The sequence below is a fragment of the Terrapene carolina genome, unplaced genomic scaffold (assembly GCF_002925995.2).
Source record: "Terrapene carolina triunguis isolate 2854851 unplaced genomic scaffold, T_m_triunguis-2.0 Scaffold31492, whole genome shotgun sequence".
Lineage (NCBI taxonomy): Eukaryota > Metazoa > Chordata > Testudines > Emydidae > Terrapene > Terrapene triunguis.
In genome coordinates, this window is record NW_020695843.1 from 161,838 (window position 1) to 184,097 (window position 22,260).

Below are 22,260 nucleotides of genomic sequence, written 5' to 3' on the forward strand. Positions count from 1 at the left end.
TTACTGGGCTTCATCCATGCATCAGTCACTGATGCTGGTGAATTTTCCTTTTCAGCTGTCTCTTTCCTTTTTCTATTGAGCTTGTTTACCCTCTGGTCTAAGGATCTCTCATGCTTTGACCGTACTGTGGAGCAGACAACATTATTATTATAAAAAACATGAAATTGTCTTTTAAACTTAAAAAATAAAATTCTCATTAGGGTGTTTTTCTATTTAAAAAAAGTCATAGATTTAAAACAAAATAATCTATTTCCAGCTGTACAACAAACACGGGTTTTGAGTTTATTTCTACCACTTAAAAAAAACAAACACACACACACAAACACTTTTTAAAAACACATCTCATTTTGCAGAATAAAAAACAAATTGCTTTAAAAACCAACTTTTAAAATCTATTTTAAAACACATTTTGCACAGAAACCCGTTAGTTTGAAACACACCAAACCAATAGTTTGCAGTCATATACTTTTTTTTTTTAAAAGCCACCTATGTTTTACATGCACACACACGCACATACACACACCACCAGTTTAAAACACCAAACCAACAGTTTGCAACAAAATACTTTTTTAAACACCCACACTTATGTCTAGCTTAGGCCGCTGAATCACTAACAATTTAAACATTAAAGCCAACTCTTTTAAGAGGACAAACAACCCCATATTTAAAAAAAAATCTCTTTTTTTTTTTTGCTGAATAAAAACCAAACCGCATTTAAAAACCATTTTGCACAGAAAAACACTCTGTTAGTTTGAAACACACCATACCATCAGTTTGCAGTTTTTTAATTTAACTGTATTAAGCACAACTATAGTTAAAAATGGGTTTTGGTTTTTACATTGGCCTGGTGGTAAAATGCAGCTTAAAGTGACTGGTTCCACACTAAACAGATCACACTGCAATGAAGATAGGTACCACTATTTAGTAAGGACAGCATGGCCAAAAAGTGACAATACAATATATATTTTCAGAGTTAAAAACAGGAAGCATACCTCCTCTTGCAGTCCAGCAGCAATTCAATTCAAGATAGTTTCAGTTGATAGAGGACAGTCTCCAAAAAACTGAGGTTTTTTTATACCATCCTAACTCTTTGTTTCAAACAGACTTCAGAAGTCTGTAGTTAGCAGGTTGATTCGATCACCACAACTCTGAATTAATAGCTACTTAAGGACTTTAGGCACCTCTCCCTGAACATTCCCTTTTGTGATCTGGGGTGGGGGAATTAAGTTGTCTGCACAACTGGGCTGCTTTAGGCTATTTTTTTTTCTTTTAGTTAAAACACATTTTTCTGTTTCAATGAAAAACCAGTAAATCACCAAACACAACAATCCTTAATGTTCCTGTACCCCATTCCCAAGTGGGGGCCCCTTGCAGATATCAATGAATGTCTTGGGGCTTGTTTGTTTGTTTTTTAAACATGTTTCTTTCATGCTTAAAGTTTGGGGGTTGTTTTTGAAATAAAATGGGTGTATCACAACCATAGTAAGCACCCTACAAATACCCAGAGCTTTTAAATGTTTGATTGTCTTTAGAGCAAATGTTTGTTCTAAAGTATGGTGGAGGTTTGTGAACCCTTGAAACATTTCAGTTTGGGGTTAGACCCTTGTTTATTTTTTAAATATATTATTTTAATGACTTTGAGTTGCTAGAAAGAGTGACCCATAGCATTCTACAAACTCCTGGAGTTATATTTAAACTGTCCAATAGCGTCTGCAAACTCCTGAGGTTTTATTTCATTTCATATTACTCAGAGCTCACCATCCTCATCCACCCACCTCCCTTACTGTGGGTGTACACCCATCAAATTTAATTACCGATCACTAATATGATTAACCCTGATGGCAACAAGGACGGATAATCTCAGTCACCCTGGCTATTCAGTGGGGGTGTGATTAAAACCATTCAGTTCAACACGGTGGGTCAACTCCATTGTACTCAAACACGTGTCTGAACCATCCCTGTTTTTTTTTAAATTGTAAACACATTTTTAGGGTGTCCCCCCCCCAAGATTCTACAACATACATTTCTGCATTTTGCTGTAAATGGGTCTCTTTTACACAAAGACACAAGAACTAGGTTCTCACAAACTATTTTTTTTTTAATTTAAGACATACAACTCCTTGAAAACAAACCAAGATGTTCCATTAAAACTTTTAGCTCACTTAAGGGCCACAGAGACCTTAAAAATTTAAACAGAAACACAGTAGTCACAAAGCCCTTTTCAATAGATTTTTTTTTTATTTACAGCTACCAAGTTTTATATCGCATGTTTGTCCCTTCACCATTCTCTAACTTAATCCTTTTAGATTTCTTACAAATAGTCTTTTTCTTAAGCAGGGTTCTGTAACTTTTTGTGTGGACCAGACCGTCAATATAACGCTGTAAGCAGGCATCTTCCGGTTTGGTCATTTTCTTTAAAACCGGTCAGGGTTTCCACTGAATTGCACAGCATTTATCAAGGCCACTCCTTGCACTAAAGTTCTTGAGTTAAGCACAGCATCACCTATGGCAAAAATAGTGTTGAATAAGCTTTCCAAACACAGCTCAGCACACAAGCCCCAGAGCTTGCAGTTTATATCCATTGAAGTCCAAGCCACACAGTCATGGTGCTGCTGGCCTGGTGCATCTATGACACAGCCCTCACAATCTTCAAAAAGCTTTTCCCTAAGATACTGATTAAGGACAGCATAAACAGCAACACGTACAATAGTCTGCATGACATTTTTATGCTCATGACGTGGCACTGACTCAGTTAGTTCCGTGCCAAGCCCCCTCCTAAACTCCTCATAGCCATCATCCTCAGAGTCCTCTTCAACGATTTGTATCGGCTTTGAGCAAAAACAAGGTGGGCCCAGTTCGTCTTTGCTGCTTGATGCAATGGTGTCCAGGGCCTCCGGGTCCTCTAGAAAGGTATCGTTGAGCTGTCGAGGGATTTTTCAGAAAAGAAACAAGTGTAAGTTCCAACTGCTTGTTTTTAGATTTACACAACTTCATTACACACACACACACACACACACGCACATCCTCTAACGTTACTTCTAAATTGTTCATTTACCTGAGCAACATCTTTTCTGTTCACTTTGTCTGCCGGTGACTCCCCGAGCTGTGTTCGCCTTCTTCCTCCAGTGGGGTGGACGACGAGAGGCCAGCACACTCATTGGAGTGTCTCACGGGCAGTTGGGTTTCGGGATCGGGTTCTGATGTATCCATCAACGGCTGGGCCAAAGGGTTCCCTTTGGTCTCTCACTCCTCCTCCTCCTCCTCAGAACTTTCACTGATGTAGAGCTTTCTCCACAGATGGTCGAAGTCCCTCGGGGCTAAAACAAAGGCTGAAGTTTTTACGGGGGTGGTGAAGAAGTCCATGTTTCCTCTCAGCATTTCCACGCGTTCTAAAACGTGCATTCTTGGTAAGAGATGGACTCTTCTACCAGAGCTGGGACTTATGGGGTAGTGGTACTGTGCTCTGATTGGCAGAGGGTGGTGGGAGAAGTTCTTAGAGGGGTCACATGACCCTCTTCTGGGCGGTTCATCCCACCCCAGAACCTGCCCTATTTTGGTCAGATCTGTTCTCGGGGCAGTCCTCTGCAGCCGAAACCCATCCCAATTGGTAGAGGGCATTGGGGGGAATTCTTAGAGGGGTCACACGAATCATTTCCAAATGGGTCACCCCACCCCAGAACTTCCCCGATTGGTCAAATATCCTCTCAGGAGTGGTCCCCTGCAGCTGAAACCCCTCCTGATTGGTAGAGGGTGGTGGGAGGAGTTCTAAGAAGGGTCACATGACCCACTTCTGCACGGATCATCCCGCCCTGGAACTCCCCCCGATTCATAAAATTGCCTTTCAGGGTGGTCCTGAGGGGGCGAAAACCCATCCTGATTGGTAGAGGGCAGTGGGAGGAGTTCTTAGAGGGGTCACATGACACACCTTGCTTCCAGTCATGTGTCCGGCTTGACACCAGAAGTAATACCCACAGGTGCAGGACTTCCCATGACAGGTGGGCAGGGGTCAAGGGGTGAGGCTAACTTTTGATTGACAGTAGGGTCCTTATATTATTTTGGTGCAATTTCCTGTTTTGTCATTACTGTTTGCTTAAGTAGTGGGAGGGCAGAGTGAGGGGGAATGGCAGGATTGGGACTGGGAGGTTGGTAAAAATAAGGAGAGGGAAGGAAGGGGAAGAGGCACAGCCCCACCTCCTCCCCTGCCAAGCTAGTCATTCTCTGTCAAGTGTTTTTCCTGAATCACAACAGAGCAGAGTCTCAAGGAGGGATTCGAAGGAGGATCAGGTGTTGGCTGCATGGATTTTCTCAGGGAGTTTTCTCCATACAGAAAGGGCAGCATGGGAGAAAATGCAAAGGTAAAGAGTTAAAGACGTTTCCCTTAATCCACGTATTTGTAACAGTTCTCTTGAGGAAGACCAGGAGGTAGCTGTGGTGCCAGCCAGTCATTATTCTGTGCTATATGCCCTGTGCCTTGTGCCTGTTCCTTGAATTGTCTCTGTCCCATGAATCAAGTAAACTTGTTTCCTATGATCCCTCCTCCTGCTGACAGCACTGATGGGCATGGTGTGTGTGGGACATCCTGCTACTGCATGAGAGGGTCATGGCCTACTCAGAAAGCCCTAAGCTCTGCCTCTATCACTAAGAATCATGGTCTAGGCAGGAAATCCCAAGGCTGGGGTGAAAGTAACATTAAGCACTTACCAGTACGGGGGCCCAGAGCCGGGCCCCTGGAAGGGGCTGGGCCTTGGGCAGAAGGGGCGCGGTTGGGGGTCAGCCTACTCCAGCCAGCGCATCTACGCTGCCTGGCCCGCGCCACCCGGGGCTCCGATGGAGATTTAAATTTTAAATCACCAGCCCCAGGGTAGCTGCCCCTTTTGCCCCCCCCCCATGTTGGCAGCCTGCAGGGGTTGGGGGAAAGGGGCAATGAACGTCAGCTGCATATGGGCTGGTACTGGCAGCCACTTTTTACCAGTATGTCATACCGGCCCACTTTCACCCCTGCCCCAAGGTCTATTAGTAGAAGAACTGTCAATATTTCAGATGCGGCTGAGTAATTCTTCTTCTATAAAGCTGATCTGAGTGACACAACCTGGTTCTAGTGAGTTGTCCTTGTCTACAATTGGGCATGTCCTTTACTGGGAATTGGTCTTGTAATGATCACCTTTGGCACAAGGGATTTCTTTCCTAGTTTATAAAATAACCAGCCTCTAATGTCTCCCAATTCATGTTTAATACGATATAAAATCTATCAGGGTGAGAAACAGCACGGATACAATTTGTACAGAACTTTTCCTTCCCTCACCGGAGATTGGGGGTTACCCGATGATCTGAGGCTGTGGTAAAGCTGACATCAGGAGGGGGCTCATCACTCATATATGGTGATGTTTGTTGCTTTCGAGTTTTATTGGATGTTTTAGCTGCATAAAGTCACAGATAAAAACACTGATAATAACTAAAAAGGCAGGTGGGTTTGCTATTGGTTCCTTCACGCAGCTGATGCCAGCCTCTGATTCTATATATTTCCCTTCCACTGCTTTGTTGTCACTTGTCAGACACAGAGGAGCCCTGGCAGGTGTTTAGGAGCAGCCAGTGCATTGAGAGGGGGGACAGCAAGTCAGGCTGGCAATGAAGGGACATCTCTCCACTTCGGTGCTGTGGCTTCTTCTCCTCACAATTCAGGACATAGCAGGTAAGTCTCTTCTGTGTTTCACCAGGGGAGCTGGGTTAACTGGAACTAGGGTGGTAACTTTTAAAGTCCACTTTTTACCATCGGTGCCTGGCTAGGAGGTTGTGACTTTTCTTTTTGGGATTGGAACTTACCACTGTTACCGAGGCTTTTGTTACCTTGAGATTGGACTATTCAAATGATCCTAATGTGGGGCTGCACCTTAGAACCATTCAGAGAACAAAGCTGGTGCAAACGGAAGCAACTCACTGATCAGCACATCTTGCTAGGAGCATGTTACAGTCATGGTGCAGGATCTGCACTGGCTGCCCAGCTCTGGGTGGAGGTTAAGGTGTTGGTTAGTATTTATAAAGACCTAAATGTCCTGGGACCGGCCTCCCTGAGGGATCACCTCTCTCCCCGTGTCGTACTGCCACAGCTCTGGTTAGCAGGGGCACCTAAGCTGGTTCCCCCTTTTTATAAAGGAGAGGGGTGGCTGGGAGGGTGTTCTCGTGAGGCCTCCAGGACTCTGAAACTTGTTGTCCGGTTTGGGCCAAAATAGCCCAAATTTGGTGACCTTCTGGGCACACTGCAAAAGACACTTGTTTGGGGGTGGGAAGAACCCAGGCCCTGCGTAACATAATGAGAAATGGGTGGGAAGGAGTTTCTGTAGGTGTCTGGCTGGCTGAGTTCCTGTTGAAATGGCCACTTCATGCTGCTGGGATTTGAGTGTGTTATCAATGTCGTCCGGGTGCCAACAGTCTTGGCTGGGCATCGCTTTAGTGTTTTAAATCCCAATAAATACATCAATAATTTGGGATCCAACAGAAATGTCTGTTTGGTACTGAATCCAACAGCTCCAAGGGCCAAGTCTTGGCTCCTCACTCCCCCATTCATGCACTGAAGCCAGTAGAAGTTTTGCAATTTTGAAGTGAGCAGGATTTATCCAAATAAACCCAGAGCCGATTCCTCCCAGGGAAGGGGTGTGTGCATGTGTTGGGGTGCAGTGTGCAAAGCCCTGTGCCCATGGAGGTACCGGAAGCTCTGCCAGCAGGAAGATTTATCCTGCATGAGCCCTGCCTCCCTCCCCCAGGGTTTCTGCTGGAGAGGAGAAGCTTTGAATCCTATTTGGAGACTAGAGAAGCCCGACCAGCACAAGCTGCATGGCAGAGGTGCTGTATTGGTGCCTTTCACGGACACATTGGTTTCATTCCCTGAAGGCTGCCCCTGCCCAGTTTCAGGGCTGCTCTCGTTCCTCCAGCACAGAGGGGGCTGCAGGCTCCTTGCCAAGCTGTGTCCCAGCTCCAGGCAGACTTAACAGCAATGAAGGGGAGGGGCAGATCATGGGGTACCTCAGCAAGTGCTGGTGCATTTTGGGAAGTGAATCTGGCCCAAAGACTCCAAAACTGATTAGCAATAGGATTAAAATCGAATGTGGGACCCAGTTATGATTCAAATAATACAGTGGTTGGAACCTGTTGGGCTGGTATTAATAGGATGAGAATGATCCATGTGACTGGCAGGGCAGTGAACTGCTCAGCAGTAGCTGGTTCATGGGAACCCGATGTGCTGCTGTGCCAGCCTGAGAAACTAACCCTGAAGTTGATGATCAGAAATGTCCATCTAAATTATTGTCTTAGAGAAAAACCTTCCCTAATGTATATTTCACAGACAGCTCAGTAACTGTGCAGTGATTAGGGGGCTGGTACCCAGAAAATCCTGAGCAAACCAAACCGTCCAGCAGGTTCCTTGGAGTTTATATTTCAGATTTCCAAGAAGTTCAAATATAATGTGCTGGGGTTAGAGGCCATAACACAGCTGTACATGACCGAAAAGCAGGGGATTCTGTGGTGACTGCTGGTGATCAGACTGACATTGCAGAGGATGGACAATTGTTATCATCAGTGGGTCTTGCATCTGATGAAGCGGGCATTCACCCACGAAAGCTTATGCTCCAATACTTCTGTTAGTCTTAAAGGTGCCACAGGACCCTCTGTTGCTTTTTACAGATTCAGACTAACCCGGCTACCCCTCTGATAATTGTTATCATGTGAGGGATAAATTACTGCATGATTGTGGGATGGTGTCATACAGTGATGCCAAGCACATGTTCAGCTCAGTGTATTTTTGTTGGATTTATGAGTAAATGTTTATCATCCTCTGAATATTTCTTCTTTTCTATGGGAAATTTGACTGCTTCACATGATGCAGACACAGTGACATGGGGGAGCATAAAATACTCTCCAGTTACTTGTAGGAGAACGTCATATAGTGATCCCAAGCACATGCTCAGCTCAGTGTATTTTTGTTGAATTGATGAGGAAATGTGCATCATCCCTTTGATATTTTTTATTTTCTATTGGAAATTTGAGTTTGCTTCACATGACACAGACACAGTGACTCAGGAGTGTTTACAATATAGGGAATATCACCCCATGTAGCTACTTTTCCCTTTCCCTCAGTGCCGCAATTTTCCCCCCTGAGCCCTGAGTAGAGGCCAAGTCAGTCTTTGCCAGAAGATCGTGTTTCACAATTATTGACCTATTTACATTTTGTGGGAAAACAAATTTGTAAAATGATGTGGGGTCCAGGCAAACAAATGAGAAAATATCAGGGACGGACCAAAGCCACAGGTTTAACTCCCAGATCAAGATCTGAACTTCCCCAATGTTCAGAGTGCTGGGTGGGGTCATTATTCCAAGTTGGGCCACAGAAGTGGAGCCAGTATATGATAGGTACAATATAAATGTGATTGTTATCCTGAAAGGTGCTGATGGCTGCCATCGGGGAGGCTTCGATCCTAAGACAATCACCGACCTCATGAAAGCCAATGGCAGGGTGAAAACTCTCTTTTAGGCTCAACAGACGGAGCAATCAAGATCCTTTATGTAGTAAAAACAGCTGCAAACAGTGGGAGCTACTGCCAAAGGCACTAGGCACATGGGTAGGTCAGAGCTAAGCCCGGGGTTTCCATTGTTGCCAGTGCAGGGGCAGGATACTGGCGTCAGACTGTGTCTGTTGGAGGGAGAAGCCAGTAGAAGGAGTTGTGATCGGGACCTTGGAAGCAGAAAAGAAACAAAGCCTGTTGGAGCTCACTGGAGGGGTAGCTGGAGGATTTCTGAACAAGGAAACTGCCGACAGTTGTTAGTTTCTACTGTGTGCAGGGAAACAGAACTGTGTGTGCACTTAGCTAGAGCAGAGTTACAGCCTTGGGTCCTGCCACGAGTGAACATCACTGAGTTAACTCCATTGAAAAAAAGTCCCTTTTTTCTTAGTGCAGACCAGGCCCCATGGGTTGCCTGTGGGACTACACTGAAGTGAGTCATACCTGAATAAACACCCCTGTGGATTGCAGCAAAGTGATCGTTTTGTATTTCCTTGGCATTAAAGGAGCAGGATGGTCTGACCATGTACTGGTGTGAACTGTACTGTTCTCTGAGCTCCATGGAGGCTCCATAAACATGGTGTCCCCGGCTCAGCGATCCACTGCTGCAGCCAGCCTGTTCCAGGGGTCACAGTGGAACTCTGCATGTAGCCGTAACTCATGGGCATTGTAATGATGCCCGTACTAGCTCCCAGTCACAGGGACAGTCCTGGCTCTTCACACCAGTTCTCCCAGCTAATATCCCAGGACTGTGTGGCAGGCAGTGGCCGCTCCTCACATTCCCTGTTAGCTGCCTCCCTCCCAGCAGCCAGCTTTGCCTCTCCACAACCCCCAGAGATACAAAAAACTTTAGAGACAACTGGGGGCAGGGGGTGGAACTCAGAGCTACTGGGAGAAAAGCCAATGGCAGGAAGTGGGGGCAGAGTCTGCTGCTCATCTGGGGAAGGAGCAACCTGTACATGCAGGTCAGAGAGGCCAGGTAGAAAGGGGAGAAGAGGAGGGGGAAGAGCCCAGGGGAGGAGGGTGGGAAGAGACCGATAGAAGAGGGATATGTTTGGGGCAGGTGGGGAGAGGAAGCTCCAGTAGGGAGCACAAGGCTGTAATGCCAAGCTCCACAGAACAAAAATTACGAGGTTATAAAAACCATCCCATTATGTTACTCAGTCTGTCTATGGACTGTAGAACTCACCTCTACTCTTCTGCCAGCGTGGGGGTGAGAATCGCAGGCTGAAAAGTCACCCTTTAGTGCACCCAAACTTCACGGCTCCCCCTGGCGGCTCAGCTGGAGACTGCGCTTACCCTCCCCTCACCCCTGAGATGGGAACTGCCGTCCACTGCCCAGCACTGCCTTCGCTCTCCCCTCCTGGTTCAGTTCCTCTGACAGACGAAGGACTGGCTGAGAAATAGTTGACAGCCACTGAGCTAATTCATGCAGCATGGTTCACACTCGCACACAGAACTTCTGTTACTGTTCAGGGGTGAGTTACAGACAGAGATACTGGAGACCTCAACCATTCACATCAGCTATAATGTCACCGTAACACAACAGGATTGATTTAGCCATTTGCAAACAGCAACACTTCCCTGGCTCACCCCACACCACCCTGCAGCTTCTCTACCTGAGATAGTGAAGCACACCCCACAATCTAGAGCCTCCTCCCCTCTCCTCCCCTTCTCTCCTGCCCCTCCCACTCCTGACCCCATCCCCTGCCTACTCCAGACTCCATTCCCCTCCCCAATACTCCCTCCTGTCCCCTGTTCCAGAACCGCTCCCCTATCTTCTGTCCACCAGCACCAGACCCACCCTCCATCCTCCCCAACACTCCCCCATGTGCCCCTGCTCCAGGCTACCTCTGCTCACTCCCATTCTCTGCTCCACACCCCTCCCCTCCTCACCCTCTTGCTGCCCTGATTCAGACCCCCTCCCTCCTCGCCCTACACATGATCACCTTTCCCCCCCACCTCCTCCTTCCCCCCTCTTCTCCCCATGCATCCTTCTGCCCCCTCTCTGCTCTCTCCCTTCCCTTCTCTCACTCTCCTACCTGGATCCTCACCCCCTCCTCACTTCTCACTCCTGTCCCCCACTCCAGACCCCCTCCTCTCTCCACTTCTCCATGCAGACACCCTTCTTTAAACCCCCTTTTCCTCCCCTCCCTCCTACCCCCTGCTCAATAACCCCCTCCAGCCCCATGCTCCCTTATCTCCCTCCAGACGACCCTGTGCTCCGTCTCCACTCCTCCCTCCTGCCTCAATTTCAGCTCCCTGTCCCCTGCCCTCCCTTCTGTCCCTCTCTACTGCTTCCCTGTTAACTCCCTCTGCAGACACCCCTCCCCTCCCCACTTCTCCCTCCTGCCCCTACTTTCTGAGCTCCTTCCCGTTCCCACCCCAGACCCACCTCCTCACTCCTGCCCCTTCCTACCCCCATTTCCAGACCCTCCTCCCCTCTGTCCCTCCTGCCTCCTGCTACAGACTCTCCCTTCTCCACCCTCTTTCCTCCCCCTGCTCCAGAACCTCCTCCCCACCCCTCCCTCCGGCCCACACAGCACCTGCACCCCCTTCCCTTGCAAGCCTTGAATCTGACTCCTGTCCCCCAAGTGCCCTGCTCCCCTCACTCTCACCATCCTCCTTTCACTGGGTCTCTGCTGCCCATCACAGTCCCTGGGTCCTCTCCAGCCCCCTCAGCCACACAGAGACAGTCTTGTTCCCCACGGGCTTTAGTGGGAAGTGGCAGCCAGCTTTATTCAGGGCGGCCTCACTCCCACATGCCGACAGACTGTAGGGAGATGGTGGCATTTCACTGGCTTCAGCCCTAGTGACACTGTGACAAGAGATGGCGCCATTTGGAATAAGGGAAACTCCGTGAGTTGGTGCCTTTCATCGTGTTCTCACGAGACAGGTTAAAAACACCCCAAATCGCCAGAGTGGAGATAAAATGGTGAAAGCTGCAGCACTGACAGCCCCGAGTGTGAGGCCCTGAGACGTGAGAAGGTGGCGCCATGAGGCAGCTCTGGGCATGTCCCGTTCTCCTGGCTCTGGACGCGGATCCCCTGCTGCCGGGTGCGGACTCTGCTGTGATAATGCTGGGGGGGGGGTGTCTCCCTGCTCGCTCTGACCCTGCTCTGTGTCTCTCTTTGAAGGTGCTGAGGAGCTGAGGCTGGTGGATGGAGGCAGCCCCTGTGCCGGGAGAGTGGAGGTTAAACACCAGGATCAGTGGGGGACGGTGTGCGATGATGGCTGGGACATGGCAGATGCTGGGGTTGTCTGTAAGCACCTGGGATGTGGAGATGCTGTCAGTGCCCCTGGCTCAGCTCATTTTGGAGCAGGATCTGGAAAAATTTGGCTGGTTAATGTTGCCTGTCGTGGTACCGAGTCTGCTCTCTGGCACTGCGGGAACGTGAGACGGGAAGTGTTTTCCTGCAGTCATGGAGAGGATGCTGGAGTGACCTGTTCAGGTAAGAATCAGCCAGCTCAGTCCTGAAAGGCAAATCCCCTGAGACAAAAGGGCTTGAACCACGAGGGCATTGTGTGCCTGTGACCCTAACGAGAAATGAACAAAAATCAGAGTAAGTCCTGTAATGATTGTTATTACTCAGCTGTAATTATTACGGTTCATGTCACTGGCCACTGAGGAGCCCCCTGTGTGACTGAATCATTTTCATTATCTCATTACCAGTTATTTTAATGCCACGGCTTTCCTTTCCCTTTCCCTCTGAATGGGTCTAAAAATGCAGATAGGAAAGAAAATGGAAAAGGAAAATGTCACTTAGGAGCCTAAGTCGCTGAGGCACTTTTGAAAATGTTACACTCATGCCAAAATCCAGACCCAGACACCCAACCACAGAGGTACAGAGAGTGGGGCATTTATGTAGCCCCTTTGCCATCCTCAGAGGGTGACCGAGGAATGGGCGGATTCTCCCAGCTTGGCCAGATTTAGATTTAGCCGAGAGCACTCCCCTCTCTGCTCTGTTACTTCTCACATTTTGGACCAACCAGTAATAGAAAATTTCAAAACCTCTGATACCCAGTGGATCTGGCATAGCATAGAGAGCTCAGCCAAAAATATACCTCAACCCTACACAGCACAGGAATATCATGTTAATGAGACATTTGTTGTGACTCAATAGTTAACATTACAACTACAGACCCATTATAAGTTTTAGTTTTAATTTATCTCTTCTTAACATTTAGTAGAAATAATATCTTCCTCTGACATAGCACAAGGAAGAGTAGAATATTTTCCTATAGTTCCAATAGTTTTAGCAGCTCCCCCTGGCGATGGGAGCTCAGGGCAGTGTTTAATCTCAACCCTTTCCTGGATTTTGAGTGTTTCAATGACAAACATCTATACGCTCTTCACATGGGGGAGGGGTTGTATGCAATTTCTTTGTATTTTTAAAAAATAAAAAAGCTGGGGTGGGCTGGAACTTTACAAAAATTCATTGCCAGGACTTTTAAACTCTTCAGAAAACACATTGACCTTCACCAATGTAAATTTCCTAACCTGGTAATAACAACTGCAATGCCTTGTGCTGCACACCTAGCAAGTGCACAGCAGGGAGTCCCTCTTGTCTGAACCTCGCCAGGAGGAGGGAGCTGCACACAAACAAAGGGGTATGAGAGCAAAAGTCCCTTCTGTGCATCTTTCTGTAACACTGCGCCTGCATCTCAGCTGGAGCTGCACGTTTGCAGTGGGAATAAAGTTTGGGTTTGTAACAAGGCGCTTGAAGGGCCGGGCAACCTAGTGGTTGGTGCCCCTGACCTCCATCCCCTGGTTTTCAAGGTCAATTTGGCTCAGTCTTTTAGGCAGTGGGGTAGGGAAACCCAGGCCCTCCCTCTCCACCGGGTCCCAGCCCAGAGTCCTGCATGCATCTACCCCTGAATAGGGGAGGCCTCCCAGCAGGGAGTCTAAATCCCCTGCCCTGGGCTACTTCCTACCACTGTCCCTTTTGTTTGGGGCATGGCCCCTCTAGTCCCGTTCGCTGGGTGGCTTGTATCCCATAGCGCCCTCTCGTGGATCTTGGGTGGCCTCATGCTGCGATCCCAGGCTCCTTCAGGTGGGGCAGCTGTAAGTTTGGTGAGACTGAACCCCACAATGTCTCTGGGCTTCAGTCACCCAGTTACCTCAGTTGCCAGAGGCTCCTAGGTCTCCTCCACAGTCCCCCTTTGGCTGGGGAGACAGTGCTTACTCCCTGCTGGCTGCCTCGGCTGGCAGGCTAGTGACCCTTCCCCTCAGGTAGGGAGGCGGATAGCTCCTGCCTCTTCACCAGTCAGCTGAGCCAGGCTCTCTCCTTTTCTCCCCCTCAGGCCTGGCATTGGATGCAGGTATAACAGGGTGGGCCTAGCTGGGGCCAAAGGCTCCCTTTAACCCCTGCTGTGCTGGCAGGGTAGTTCCACATGCCTGTGCTGAAGCTTGGAGAGGAGGAGGAGTCTTTCCATGGCCCTTATAGTTATGTCCATTCTTGTCACTAATCCCCATCTTCCCTGGATAGAGGTGTAGGGCCAGCTCATAGGGCCAAACCCAGGGTTCCTTACTCAGGCAGGCAGCTATTGACTGTAATGTGAGTTTGCATTGAACAGACTGAGTAGAAACAGAATAAAGGACTCAGGATTGGACCCATTTAGAATTTTTCCAGAAATAACCAGTCAGCCGTCTACAAACAGCCTTGTGCACTAGATATCACTGAGAACAGACATATATGGGAGCTGTGATGTTTCTGCACCAAGCGATTTTTGAGAGATGCTGTCCTGACAGAATACTAGTAGTATTCTGGAGCGAAGGACCTCCCGCCGAATTACTGCCACAGATCGCAATCGCGATCACGGCTTTTTTTTTTTTTTTTTTCTTTCTTGGGACAGCAAAAACCCTGGAGCTGGCCCTGGTCCTGAGAAGACTCAGGAGTCCAATCCTGGAACCATAGATTTGCCTGTAGTAGGTACAGATGTTGCCTGATGGGTCAGCTGCCTGCTGGGAGAAAGTTCTTTTTCTTTCCTTCCTTCTCTCTCTCTTTTCAGCTTCGAGGGCAAGGCACTTCTCCTCAAAGCGGGCTACTGCCTGAGAGAGGATGTAGTGCCATTGGGGTCGGTTGGTGGCTTGCTCTTCCCAGCTTGTGATGTCCACGTGAGTTTTCTTGAGATGCGCTTTCAGTGTGTCTTTGTAGCATTTCCTCTGAGTACCACGGGATCTCTGACCATGGGTGAGCTGAGAGTAGAAGACTTGTTTGGGGAGGCGAGAGTCTGGCATCAGCACAAAATGTCCAGCCCAGCAGAGTTGGCGAGTGCGGATCATTCCTTCAATGCTGGTTACATTAGCTTCAATGAGGATGCTGGCATTAGTGCAGTGATCTTCCTACTTGATGCAAAGGATCTTCCGGAGGCATCATTGGCGGTACTTCTCCAGACTCTTGAGGTGCTGTCAATAATGGGGGATTTCAGTTATCCCCATATTGACTAGGTACATGTCACCTCAGGACAGGATGCAGAGATAAAGTTTCTTGACACCTTAAATGCTTTTTGGAGCAGCTGGGCCTGGAACCCACCAGAAGAGAGGCAATTCTTGATTTAGTCCTAAGTGGAGCACAGGATCTGGTCCAGGGGGTGAATATAGCTGGACTGCTTGGTAATAGTGACCATAATATAATTAAATTTAATATCCCTGTGGCAGAAAAACACCACAGCAGCCCAACACTGTAGCATTTAATTTCAGAAAGGGGAACTACACAAAAATGAGGGGGTTAGTTAAACAGAAATTAAAGGGTACAGTGCCAAAAGTGAAATCTCTGCAAGCTGCATGGAAACTCTTTAAAGACACCATAATAGAGGCTCAACTTCAATGTATACCCCAAATTAAAAAACATAGTAAGAAAACCAAAAAAGAGCCACCGTGGCTAAACAACAAAGTAAAAGAAGCAGTGAGAGATAAAAAGGCATCTTTAAAACGTGGAAGTTAAATCCTAGTGAGGAAGATAGAAAGGAGCATAAACACTGGCAAATGAAGTGTAAAAATACAATTAGGAAGGCCAAAAAAGAATTTGAGGAACAGTTAGCCAAAGACTCAAAAAGTAATGGCAATTATTTTTAAGTACATCAGAAGCAGGAAGCCTGCTAAACAACCAGTGGCGCCACTGGACAATCGAGGTGCTAATGGAGCACTCAAGGACGATAAGGCCATTGCAGAGGAACTAAATGAATTCTTTGACTAGGTCTTCACGGCTGAGGATGTGAGGGAGATTCCCAAACCTGAGACATTCTTTTTAGGTGACAGATCTAAGGAACTGTCCCAGATTGAGGTATCATTAGAGGAGGTTTTGGAACAAAATGATAAATTAAACCGCAATAAGTCACCAGGACCATATGGTATTCACCCAAGAGTTCTGAAGGAACTCAAATGTGAAACTGCAGAACTACTAACTGTACTCTGTATCTTATCATTTAAACCAGCTTCTGTACCAGATGACTGGAGGATAGCTAATGTGACGCCAATTTTTAAGAAGGGCTTGTAGCAATGCGACGACTCACCGTTGAGGCGCCTCCTGCTGGTTCTCTTGGGAATTAGCTCATCCAGCACTCGGAGCACCCTCTGCTGGCCGGTGTCTCGCCTGTCACTGGCCCCCGTGTCCCTCCCGGACCCCGGTACCCCTTTTTCTGTGGGTTCTGCCCTCTGCAGTACCCCCATAGCTCTAGGTCTCCCCTCCCCAGGGAACCCCCAACCCTCTATCCCCACCTCGCTTCAGTCTATGGCTACTGCCAGTCACCATCTAGCCCCCGCTCACTGGGGTGGACTGCAGTGTACAAGCCATTCATCATTGGCAAAGGGGGGTTTGGACCTGCTGCCTTTGACGAACCCCTGGGCTGTAGCCTCTGAAACCCCAGTACCTGGTTTGGCCTTGCACAGGGCCTGCGGCCTGGGGAGTTGCCAGGCGTGAGCTCCCCAGCTCCTCTCGCCTTTCTCCAGCCCTACTCTGTTGCCTGCACCCTCAGCTCCCAGGCAACTAGGTCCTTCTCCCTCTGAAGCTGGAGGGAGCGTGACTAACTCCTGGCTCATAGTCCTTTTATCAGGGCCAGCTGTGGCTGCTTCCCCAATCAGCCTAGGCTTGCTGCTTAGGAGTGGGGTAACTGCCCTGCTGCACCCCCCCACACTCAAAATCCCCACCCCTGGGGGAAGGGGGGACTCTTGGCCTGGGCTCCCTGAAGCTGGCCTTCCAGGGCCACCCCTCCAGGGCTGCACACTTCCTTTCTGAAGCCTCCCAGTTTCTGGCCATCTCCCAGGCGTTGGCCTCCGCCTTCCGGCAGGCCTGCTCCGCGGCTTTGAGCTGCGCCCTCAGCCCCGTGTCTCCCGGACCCTCCACCCTCAGAGTCTGGGTCCATTTGGTTTCCTGCCCTACGACCATCTGGGTTCCGGCCTCTTGCTGGGCCCATTCAGTCTGCGTTTCACCTTGCCTCAGTTTTGGCCCTTCCGGGTCCTCAGGCACCTCCTTCGGCCATCCTTCAGTTCCCCTGAGGGGGCAATGCCTCCTAATGTGGCCGGTGTCTGGCAGCTACAACAGGGTCCATGTCTCTTTGCTGCCCTGGGTCTCTTGTTGTCCATCTGGGGTCTTGCCCTCTCGCCAGGCCTGACCTGGACCCTCCGCGTCGGGCCTGGACATGTCCACCGCATGTGGTCTTGTTGCCCACAGGCCCAACATGTCAGCAGCCGCCTGGGTTACCTCACCCGGCGGACTGTCTGAGGTACTTGCCCCCGTCTCTTCTCTGGGTGAGGCGCCCCACCCCCATCCCAGTAGGGACAGCCCCGTCTTAAATGTCATCGCCTTAAACAGGCATAACATGTCCTTTGTTCCGTTCCCAGCCTCCTGGCCCCGGGCCTCTGACCAGGCTCTCGGTGGCTCCTCCAAAACTTCCCCCGGAGGAGCTTTACCAGGGCCTGCTGCTCCTCCGCCAGCTGGCCCAACTGTTCATGGAGGGCCCAATGCACCTCCCAGAGTCCCTGTTGGGTCTCCCGGATCCCCTGCATATCATCTGCCCCCTTCCGCCGGGGCGCTGACACCAGGGACCAACCAGGGATGGCACCTGTGGTCTCCGCATAGAAAACACAGGTATACCCGGGATCCACCATCCCTTCCTTTAGCTCTCAAGTCTCCGGGCAATAGTCCTGCCGTCCTTGCCCTGCCCCTTTTATCGGGAGCGGACCACCTATGCCTGCATTCTCCACCACATGTAGCGAGACGACAATTCACCGCTGTGGCGCCTCCTGCTGGTTCTCTAGGGAATTAGTTCTGTTTCCAGCTCCGGAGCACCCTCTGCAGGCCGGTATCTCGCCTGTCATTGGCCCTCATGTCCCTCCTGGACTCCAGTGCCCCTTTTTCCCAGGGTTCTGCCCTCTGCAGTACCCCCACAGCTCTGGGTCTCCCCTCCCCAGGAAACCCCCAACCCTCTATCCCAGGGGTCTCAAACACGCGGCCCGCGGGGTGATTTTCTGCGGCCTGCGAGCCCCTCGCAGACCCCCTGCCTTCCCCCAGTGTTTACCAGAGCGGCGGCCGGACGTGCACCGGGAGCAGGGCACGCTCCCTGCCTGCCCTGCCCTGCACAGCTCCAGGAAGAGGCTGGAATGTGGGGAAGGGGGGGCAAAGGGGATGTATGTTTCTGTTGCTTTAGGCAGCACCCCCAGCAGCTCCCATTGGCTGGGAATGGGGATCCACGGCCAATGGGAGCTGCTGGAGGCAGTGCCTCAAGCAACAGAAACACACAGCCCCTCCACCACCCCCTTCCCCACGTTCCAGCCTCTTGCGGGGGCAGGGCAGACAGGCAGGCTGGCAGGCAGGCAGGCAGGGAGCCTGCCCTGCCCCCGGTACACGCCGGGCCAGATCCTGCCCCCCGAGCCCCTCCTGCAGCCCTGAGCCCCCTGCCGCACCCTGCACCCCGACCCCCTGCCATACCCTGCACCCCTCCCGCACCCCGACCCCCTGCCTCACCCCTCACCCTTCCTGCATCCCAACCCACTGCCCTGAGCCCCATGCCGCACCCCTCCTGCGCCCCAACCCCCGCCGTACCCTGCACCCCTCCTGCACCCTGACCCCCTGCCCTGAACCCCCTGCCACACCCCGCACTCCTCTTGCACCCCAACCCACTGCCCTGAGCCCCCTGCCGCACCCCACACCCCTCCTGCACCCCCTGGGGGCAGGGAGGGGGCAGAGTTGGGGTGGGGATTTCGGGGAAGGGTTTGGAATGGGGGCAGGGAAGGGGTGGGAAGAGGCGGGGCAGGGGCGGGGCCTCATGGAAGGGGTGGAGTGGGGGCGGGGCCGAGGGCAGCGGTGGGGGGAGGTGTCAGTAATGCGGCCCTCGGGCCAACGTACTAGTCCTCATGTGGCCCTCATGGTCATTTGAGTTTGAGACCCCTGCTCTATCCCCACCTCGCCTCAGTCTATTGCTACTGCCAGTCACCATATACCCCCCCCACCTCCACTGGGGCAGGCTGCAGTGTACAAGCCATTCATCATTGGCAAAAGGGGGGTTGGACCTGCTGCCTTTGCCTAACCCCTGGGCTGTAGCCTCTGCATCCCCAGTACCTGGTTTGGCCTTGCACAGGGCCTGCAGCCTGGGGAGTTGCCAGGTGGGAGCTCCCCAGCTCCTCTCACCTTTCCCTAGCCCTACTCTGTTGCCTGCGCCCTCAGCTCCCAGGCAGCTAGGTCCTTCTCCCTCTGAAGCTGGAGGGAGAGTGACTAGCTCCTGCCTCATAGTCCTTTTATCAGGGGCAGCTGTGGCCTGATTAGGGCATGGCCCAGCTGTGGCTGCTTCCCCAATCAGCCTAGGCTTGCTGCTTAAGAGCGGGGTAACTGCTCCGCTACAGGGCTCCAGAGGCGGCGTCCACTGGCTCCCTTGACATCTTTGAGAAGCAGTGGGCGCTGTCCGGGGTTCTCTGCTCGGTGTCCCCGTCAGGTTCCCTTCTTTTGACCCTTTAATCGCACTCCTGTCCCTGTTTTTACGTTAGTTGTCCCCCGTAATCATTTGGGTTTTAGGTCCTGTGGGTCCTCCCCTTAGGCCGGGGGGAGGATCCTTTAGCAGTGGGCGGGCTTCGCCCGCCCACTTCCCAGAACCCAATAGGTACAGGGCTCCAGAGGTGATCCCAGCAATTAAAGGCCTGTAAGCCTGACTTCAGTACTGGGCAAACTGGTTGAAACTATAATAAAGAACAATATTGTCAGACATATAGGTGAACATAATTTGTTGATGAAGAGTCAACATGGTTTTAGTAAAGGGAAATCATTCCTCACCGATCCACTAGAATTCTTTGAGGGGGTCAACAAGCATGTGGACCAAGGGATCCAGTGGATATAGTATACTTAGATTTTCAGAAAGCCTTTGACAAGGTCCCTCACCAAAGGCTTTTATGCAAAGTAAGCTGCCACAGGATAAGAGGGAAGGTGCTCTCATGGATTGGTAACTGGTGAAAAGATAGGAAACAAAGGGTAGGTATAAATGGTCAGTTTTCAGAATGGAGAGAGGTAAATAGTGGGGTCCCACAGGGGTTTGTTCTGGGACCAGTCCTATTCAACATATTCATAAATGATTGGAAAAAGGAGTGAACAGTGAGGTGGCAAAATTTGCAGACGATACAAAATTACTAAAGATAGTTAAGACCCAGACAGACTGCGAAGAGCTACAAAAGGATCTCTCAAAACTGGGTGACTGGACAACAAAATGGCAGATGACATTTAATGTTAATAAATGCAAAGTGATGCACATTGGGAAGCATTATCCCAACCATACATATAAAACAATGGGGTCTAAATTAGCTGTTACCACTCAAGAAAGAGATCTTTGGGTTACTGTGGATAGTTCTCTGAAAACATCCACTCAATGTGCAGCGGCAGCCAAAAAAGCGAACAGAATGCTGGGAATAATTAAGAAAGGGATAGATAATAGGACAGAAAATATCATGTTGCCTCTATATAAATCAATGATATGCCCACATCTTGAATAGTGTGTGCAGATGTGGTCACCCCATCTCAAAAAAGGTATATTGGAATTGGAAAAGGTTCAGAAAAGGGCAACAAAAATGATTAGGGGTATGGAAAGGCTTCCATATGAGGAAAGATTAATAAGACTGGGACTTTTCAGCTTGGAAAAGAGATGGCTAAGGGGAGATATGATTGAGGTCTACAAAATCATGACTGATGTAAAGAAAGTAGATAAGGAAGTGTTGTTTACTACTTCTCATAACACAAGTACTAGGGGTCACCAAATGAAATTAATAGGCAGCAGGTTTAAAACAAATAAAAGGAAGTATTTCTTCACACAATGCACAGTCAACCTGTGGACTTCCTTGCCAGAGGATGTTGTGAAGGCCAAGACCATAACAAGGTTCAAAAATGAACTAGATAAATTCATGGAGGATAAGTCCATCAATGGCTATTAGCCAGGATGGGCAGGAATGGTGTCCCTAGCTTCTGTTTGCCAGAAGCTGGGAATGAGCAACAGGGGATGGATCACTTGATGATTACCTTTTCTCTGGGGCACCTGGCACTGGCCACTGTCGGAAGACAGGTTATTGGGCTAGATGGACCTTTGGTCTGACCCAGTAGGGCCATTCTTATATGTTCTTATGTTTCACAGCTATAAAGGAGTTAGGAATAACAATTGTCTCATAGACCTGGATGTTAGTGTCCTGCCGTAGGTTACAGTCTGTGAAAATGCGTCGGAGCAGATTCCCAAAGGAATTATTTTTTAATTTTAAGCACTTGCGCACTGGATCCTGTGCTGGATCTCACTGTCAGTTTTTACATTTTGCTAAAGTTGGCTACTGAGGTAACAGAAGTCCTCAACTCTCTCCAAAGTCTGTCCTTCGATGGTGATGTGTGGTTGGTCTTGTGCAAGGCCTGAAGCAGGCTGATGGAGCACTTTAGTCTTCTCAATAGTGAGTGAGAGTCATAGGCTTTGGTAAACTTCTGCAAAAAAATCCAGTGTGGACTGAAGGTCATTCTCAGTGTGTGCGAGGATGGCACAGTCATCAGCGTACTGAAGTCAGTAATGGACGCCCTGAGGACTTTAGACTTTGAGTGGAAACATCAAAGATTAAAAAGCTGCCCATCCATTCTGTATTGAATGTCAACTCCAATGGGGAGGCGGTCTTTAATGAGGACCAAAATGACTGCTAAATAGATGGAGAACAGGATTGGGGCAATAACGCATCCTTGCTTAACCCCAGTTTTCATGACAAAAGGATCCATCTCCAGGCCATTACAGAGAATGGTGGCAGTCATCTGATAATGAAGAAATCTTAGGACAATAATAAATTTTGGAGGGCAGCCTATTCTGGCCAGCACCTTCCACAGGGCTTCACGATTGACAGAGTCGAAGGCCTTTGTCAAATCGATGAAGGCCATGTACAGGTCCTGATTTTGCTCTCGAGATTTTTCCGAGATTTGGTGGGCAACAAAGATCATATCCCTTGTCCTGCGGGATGGTCTGAAACCACACTGAGATTCCGGCAATATTTCCTCAGCAAGGGGAAGTAATCGGTTTAAGAGGATACGGGCGAGAATTTTCCCTGCTGTAGATAGCAAGGCAATGCCATGATAATTTCCACCCTCTGACTTATCTCCTTTTTTAACGATTGTAACAATGTTGGCATTTCTCAAGTCTTCTGGAATCTTCTCATTGTACCAGATATGAAAAAAAAAAGTTTGTGGAGCTTCCCTACCAGTTCTTCACCTCCAAA

The 22,260-nt window shown here is 49.5% G+C and overlaps 1 protein-coding gene across 1 annotated transcript in view; it reads left to right on the plus strand.

Annotated features, from left to right (window-relative positions):
• LOC113409242 (scavenger receptor cysteine-rich type 1 protein M130-like) overlaps nt 1–22,260 on the plus strand; it is a gene marked incomplete at its 3' end in the record, with an annotated part of 74,189 nt that overhangs the window by 23,464 nt on the left and 28,465 nt on the right. The window contains exons 2-6 of the mRNA XM_029914124.1: nt 5,680–5,689; nt 11,687–12,001; nt 13,659–13,782; nt 14,562–14,667; nt 17,392–17,536. Of these exons, the coding sequence (XP_029769984.1) occupies nt 5,680–5,689; nt 11,687–12,001; nt 13,659–13,782; nt 14,562–14,667; nt 17,392–17,536 (700 nt within the window). The remainder of the gene's footprint in view (nt 1–5,679; nt 5,690–11,686; nt 12,002–13,658; nt 13,783–14,561; nt 14,668–17,391; nt 17,537–22,260) is intronic.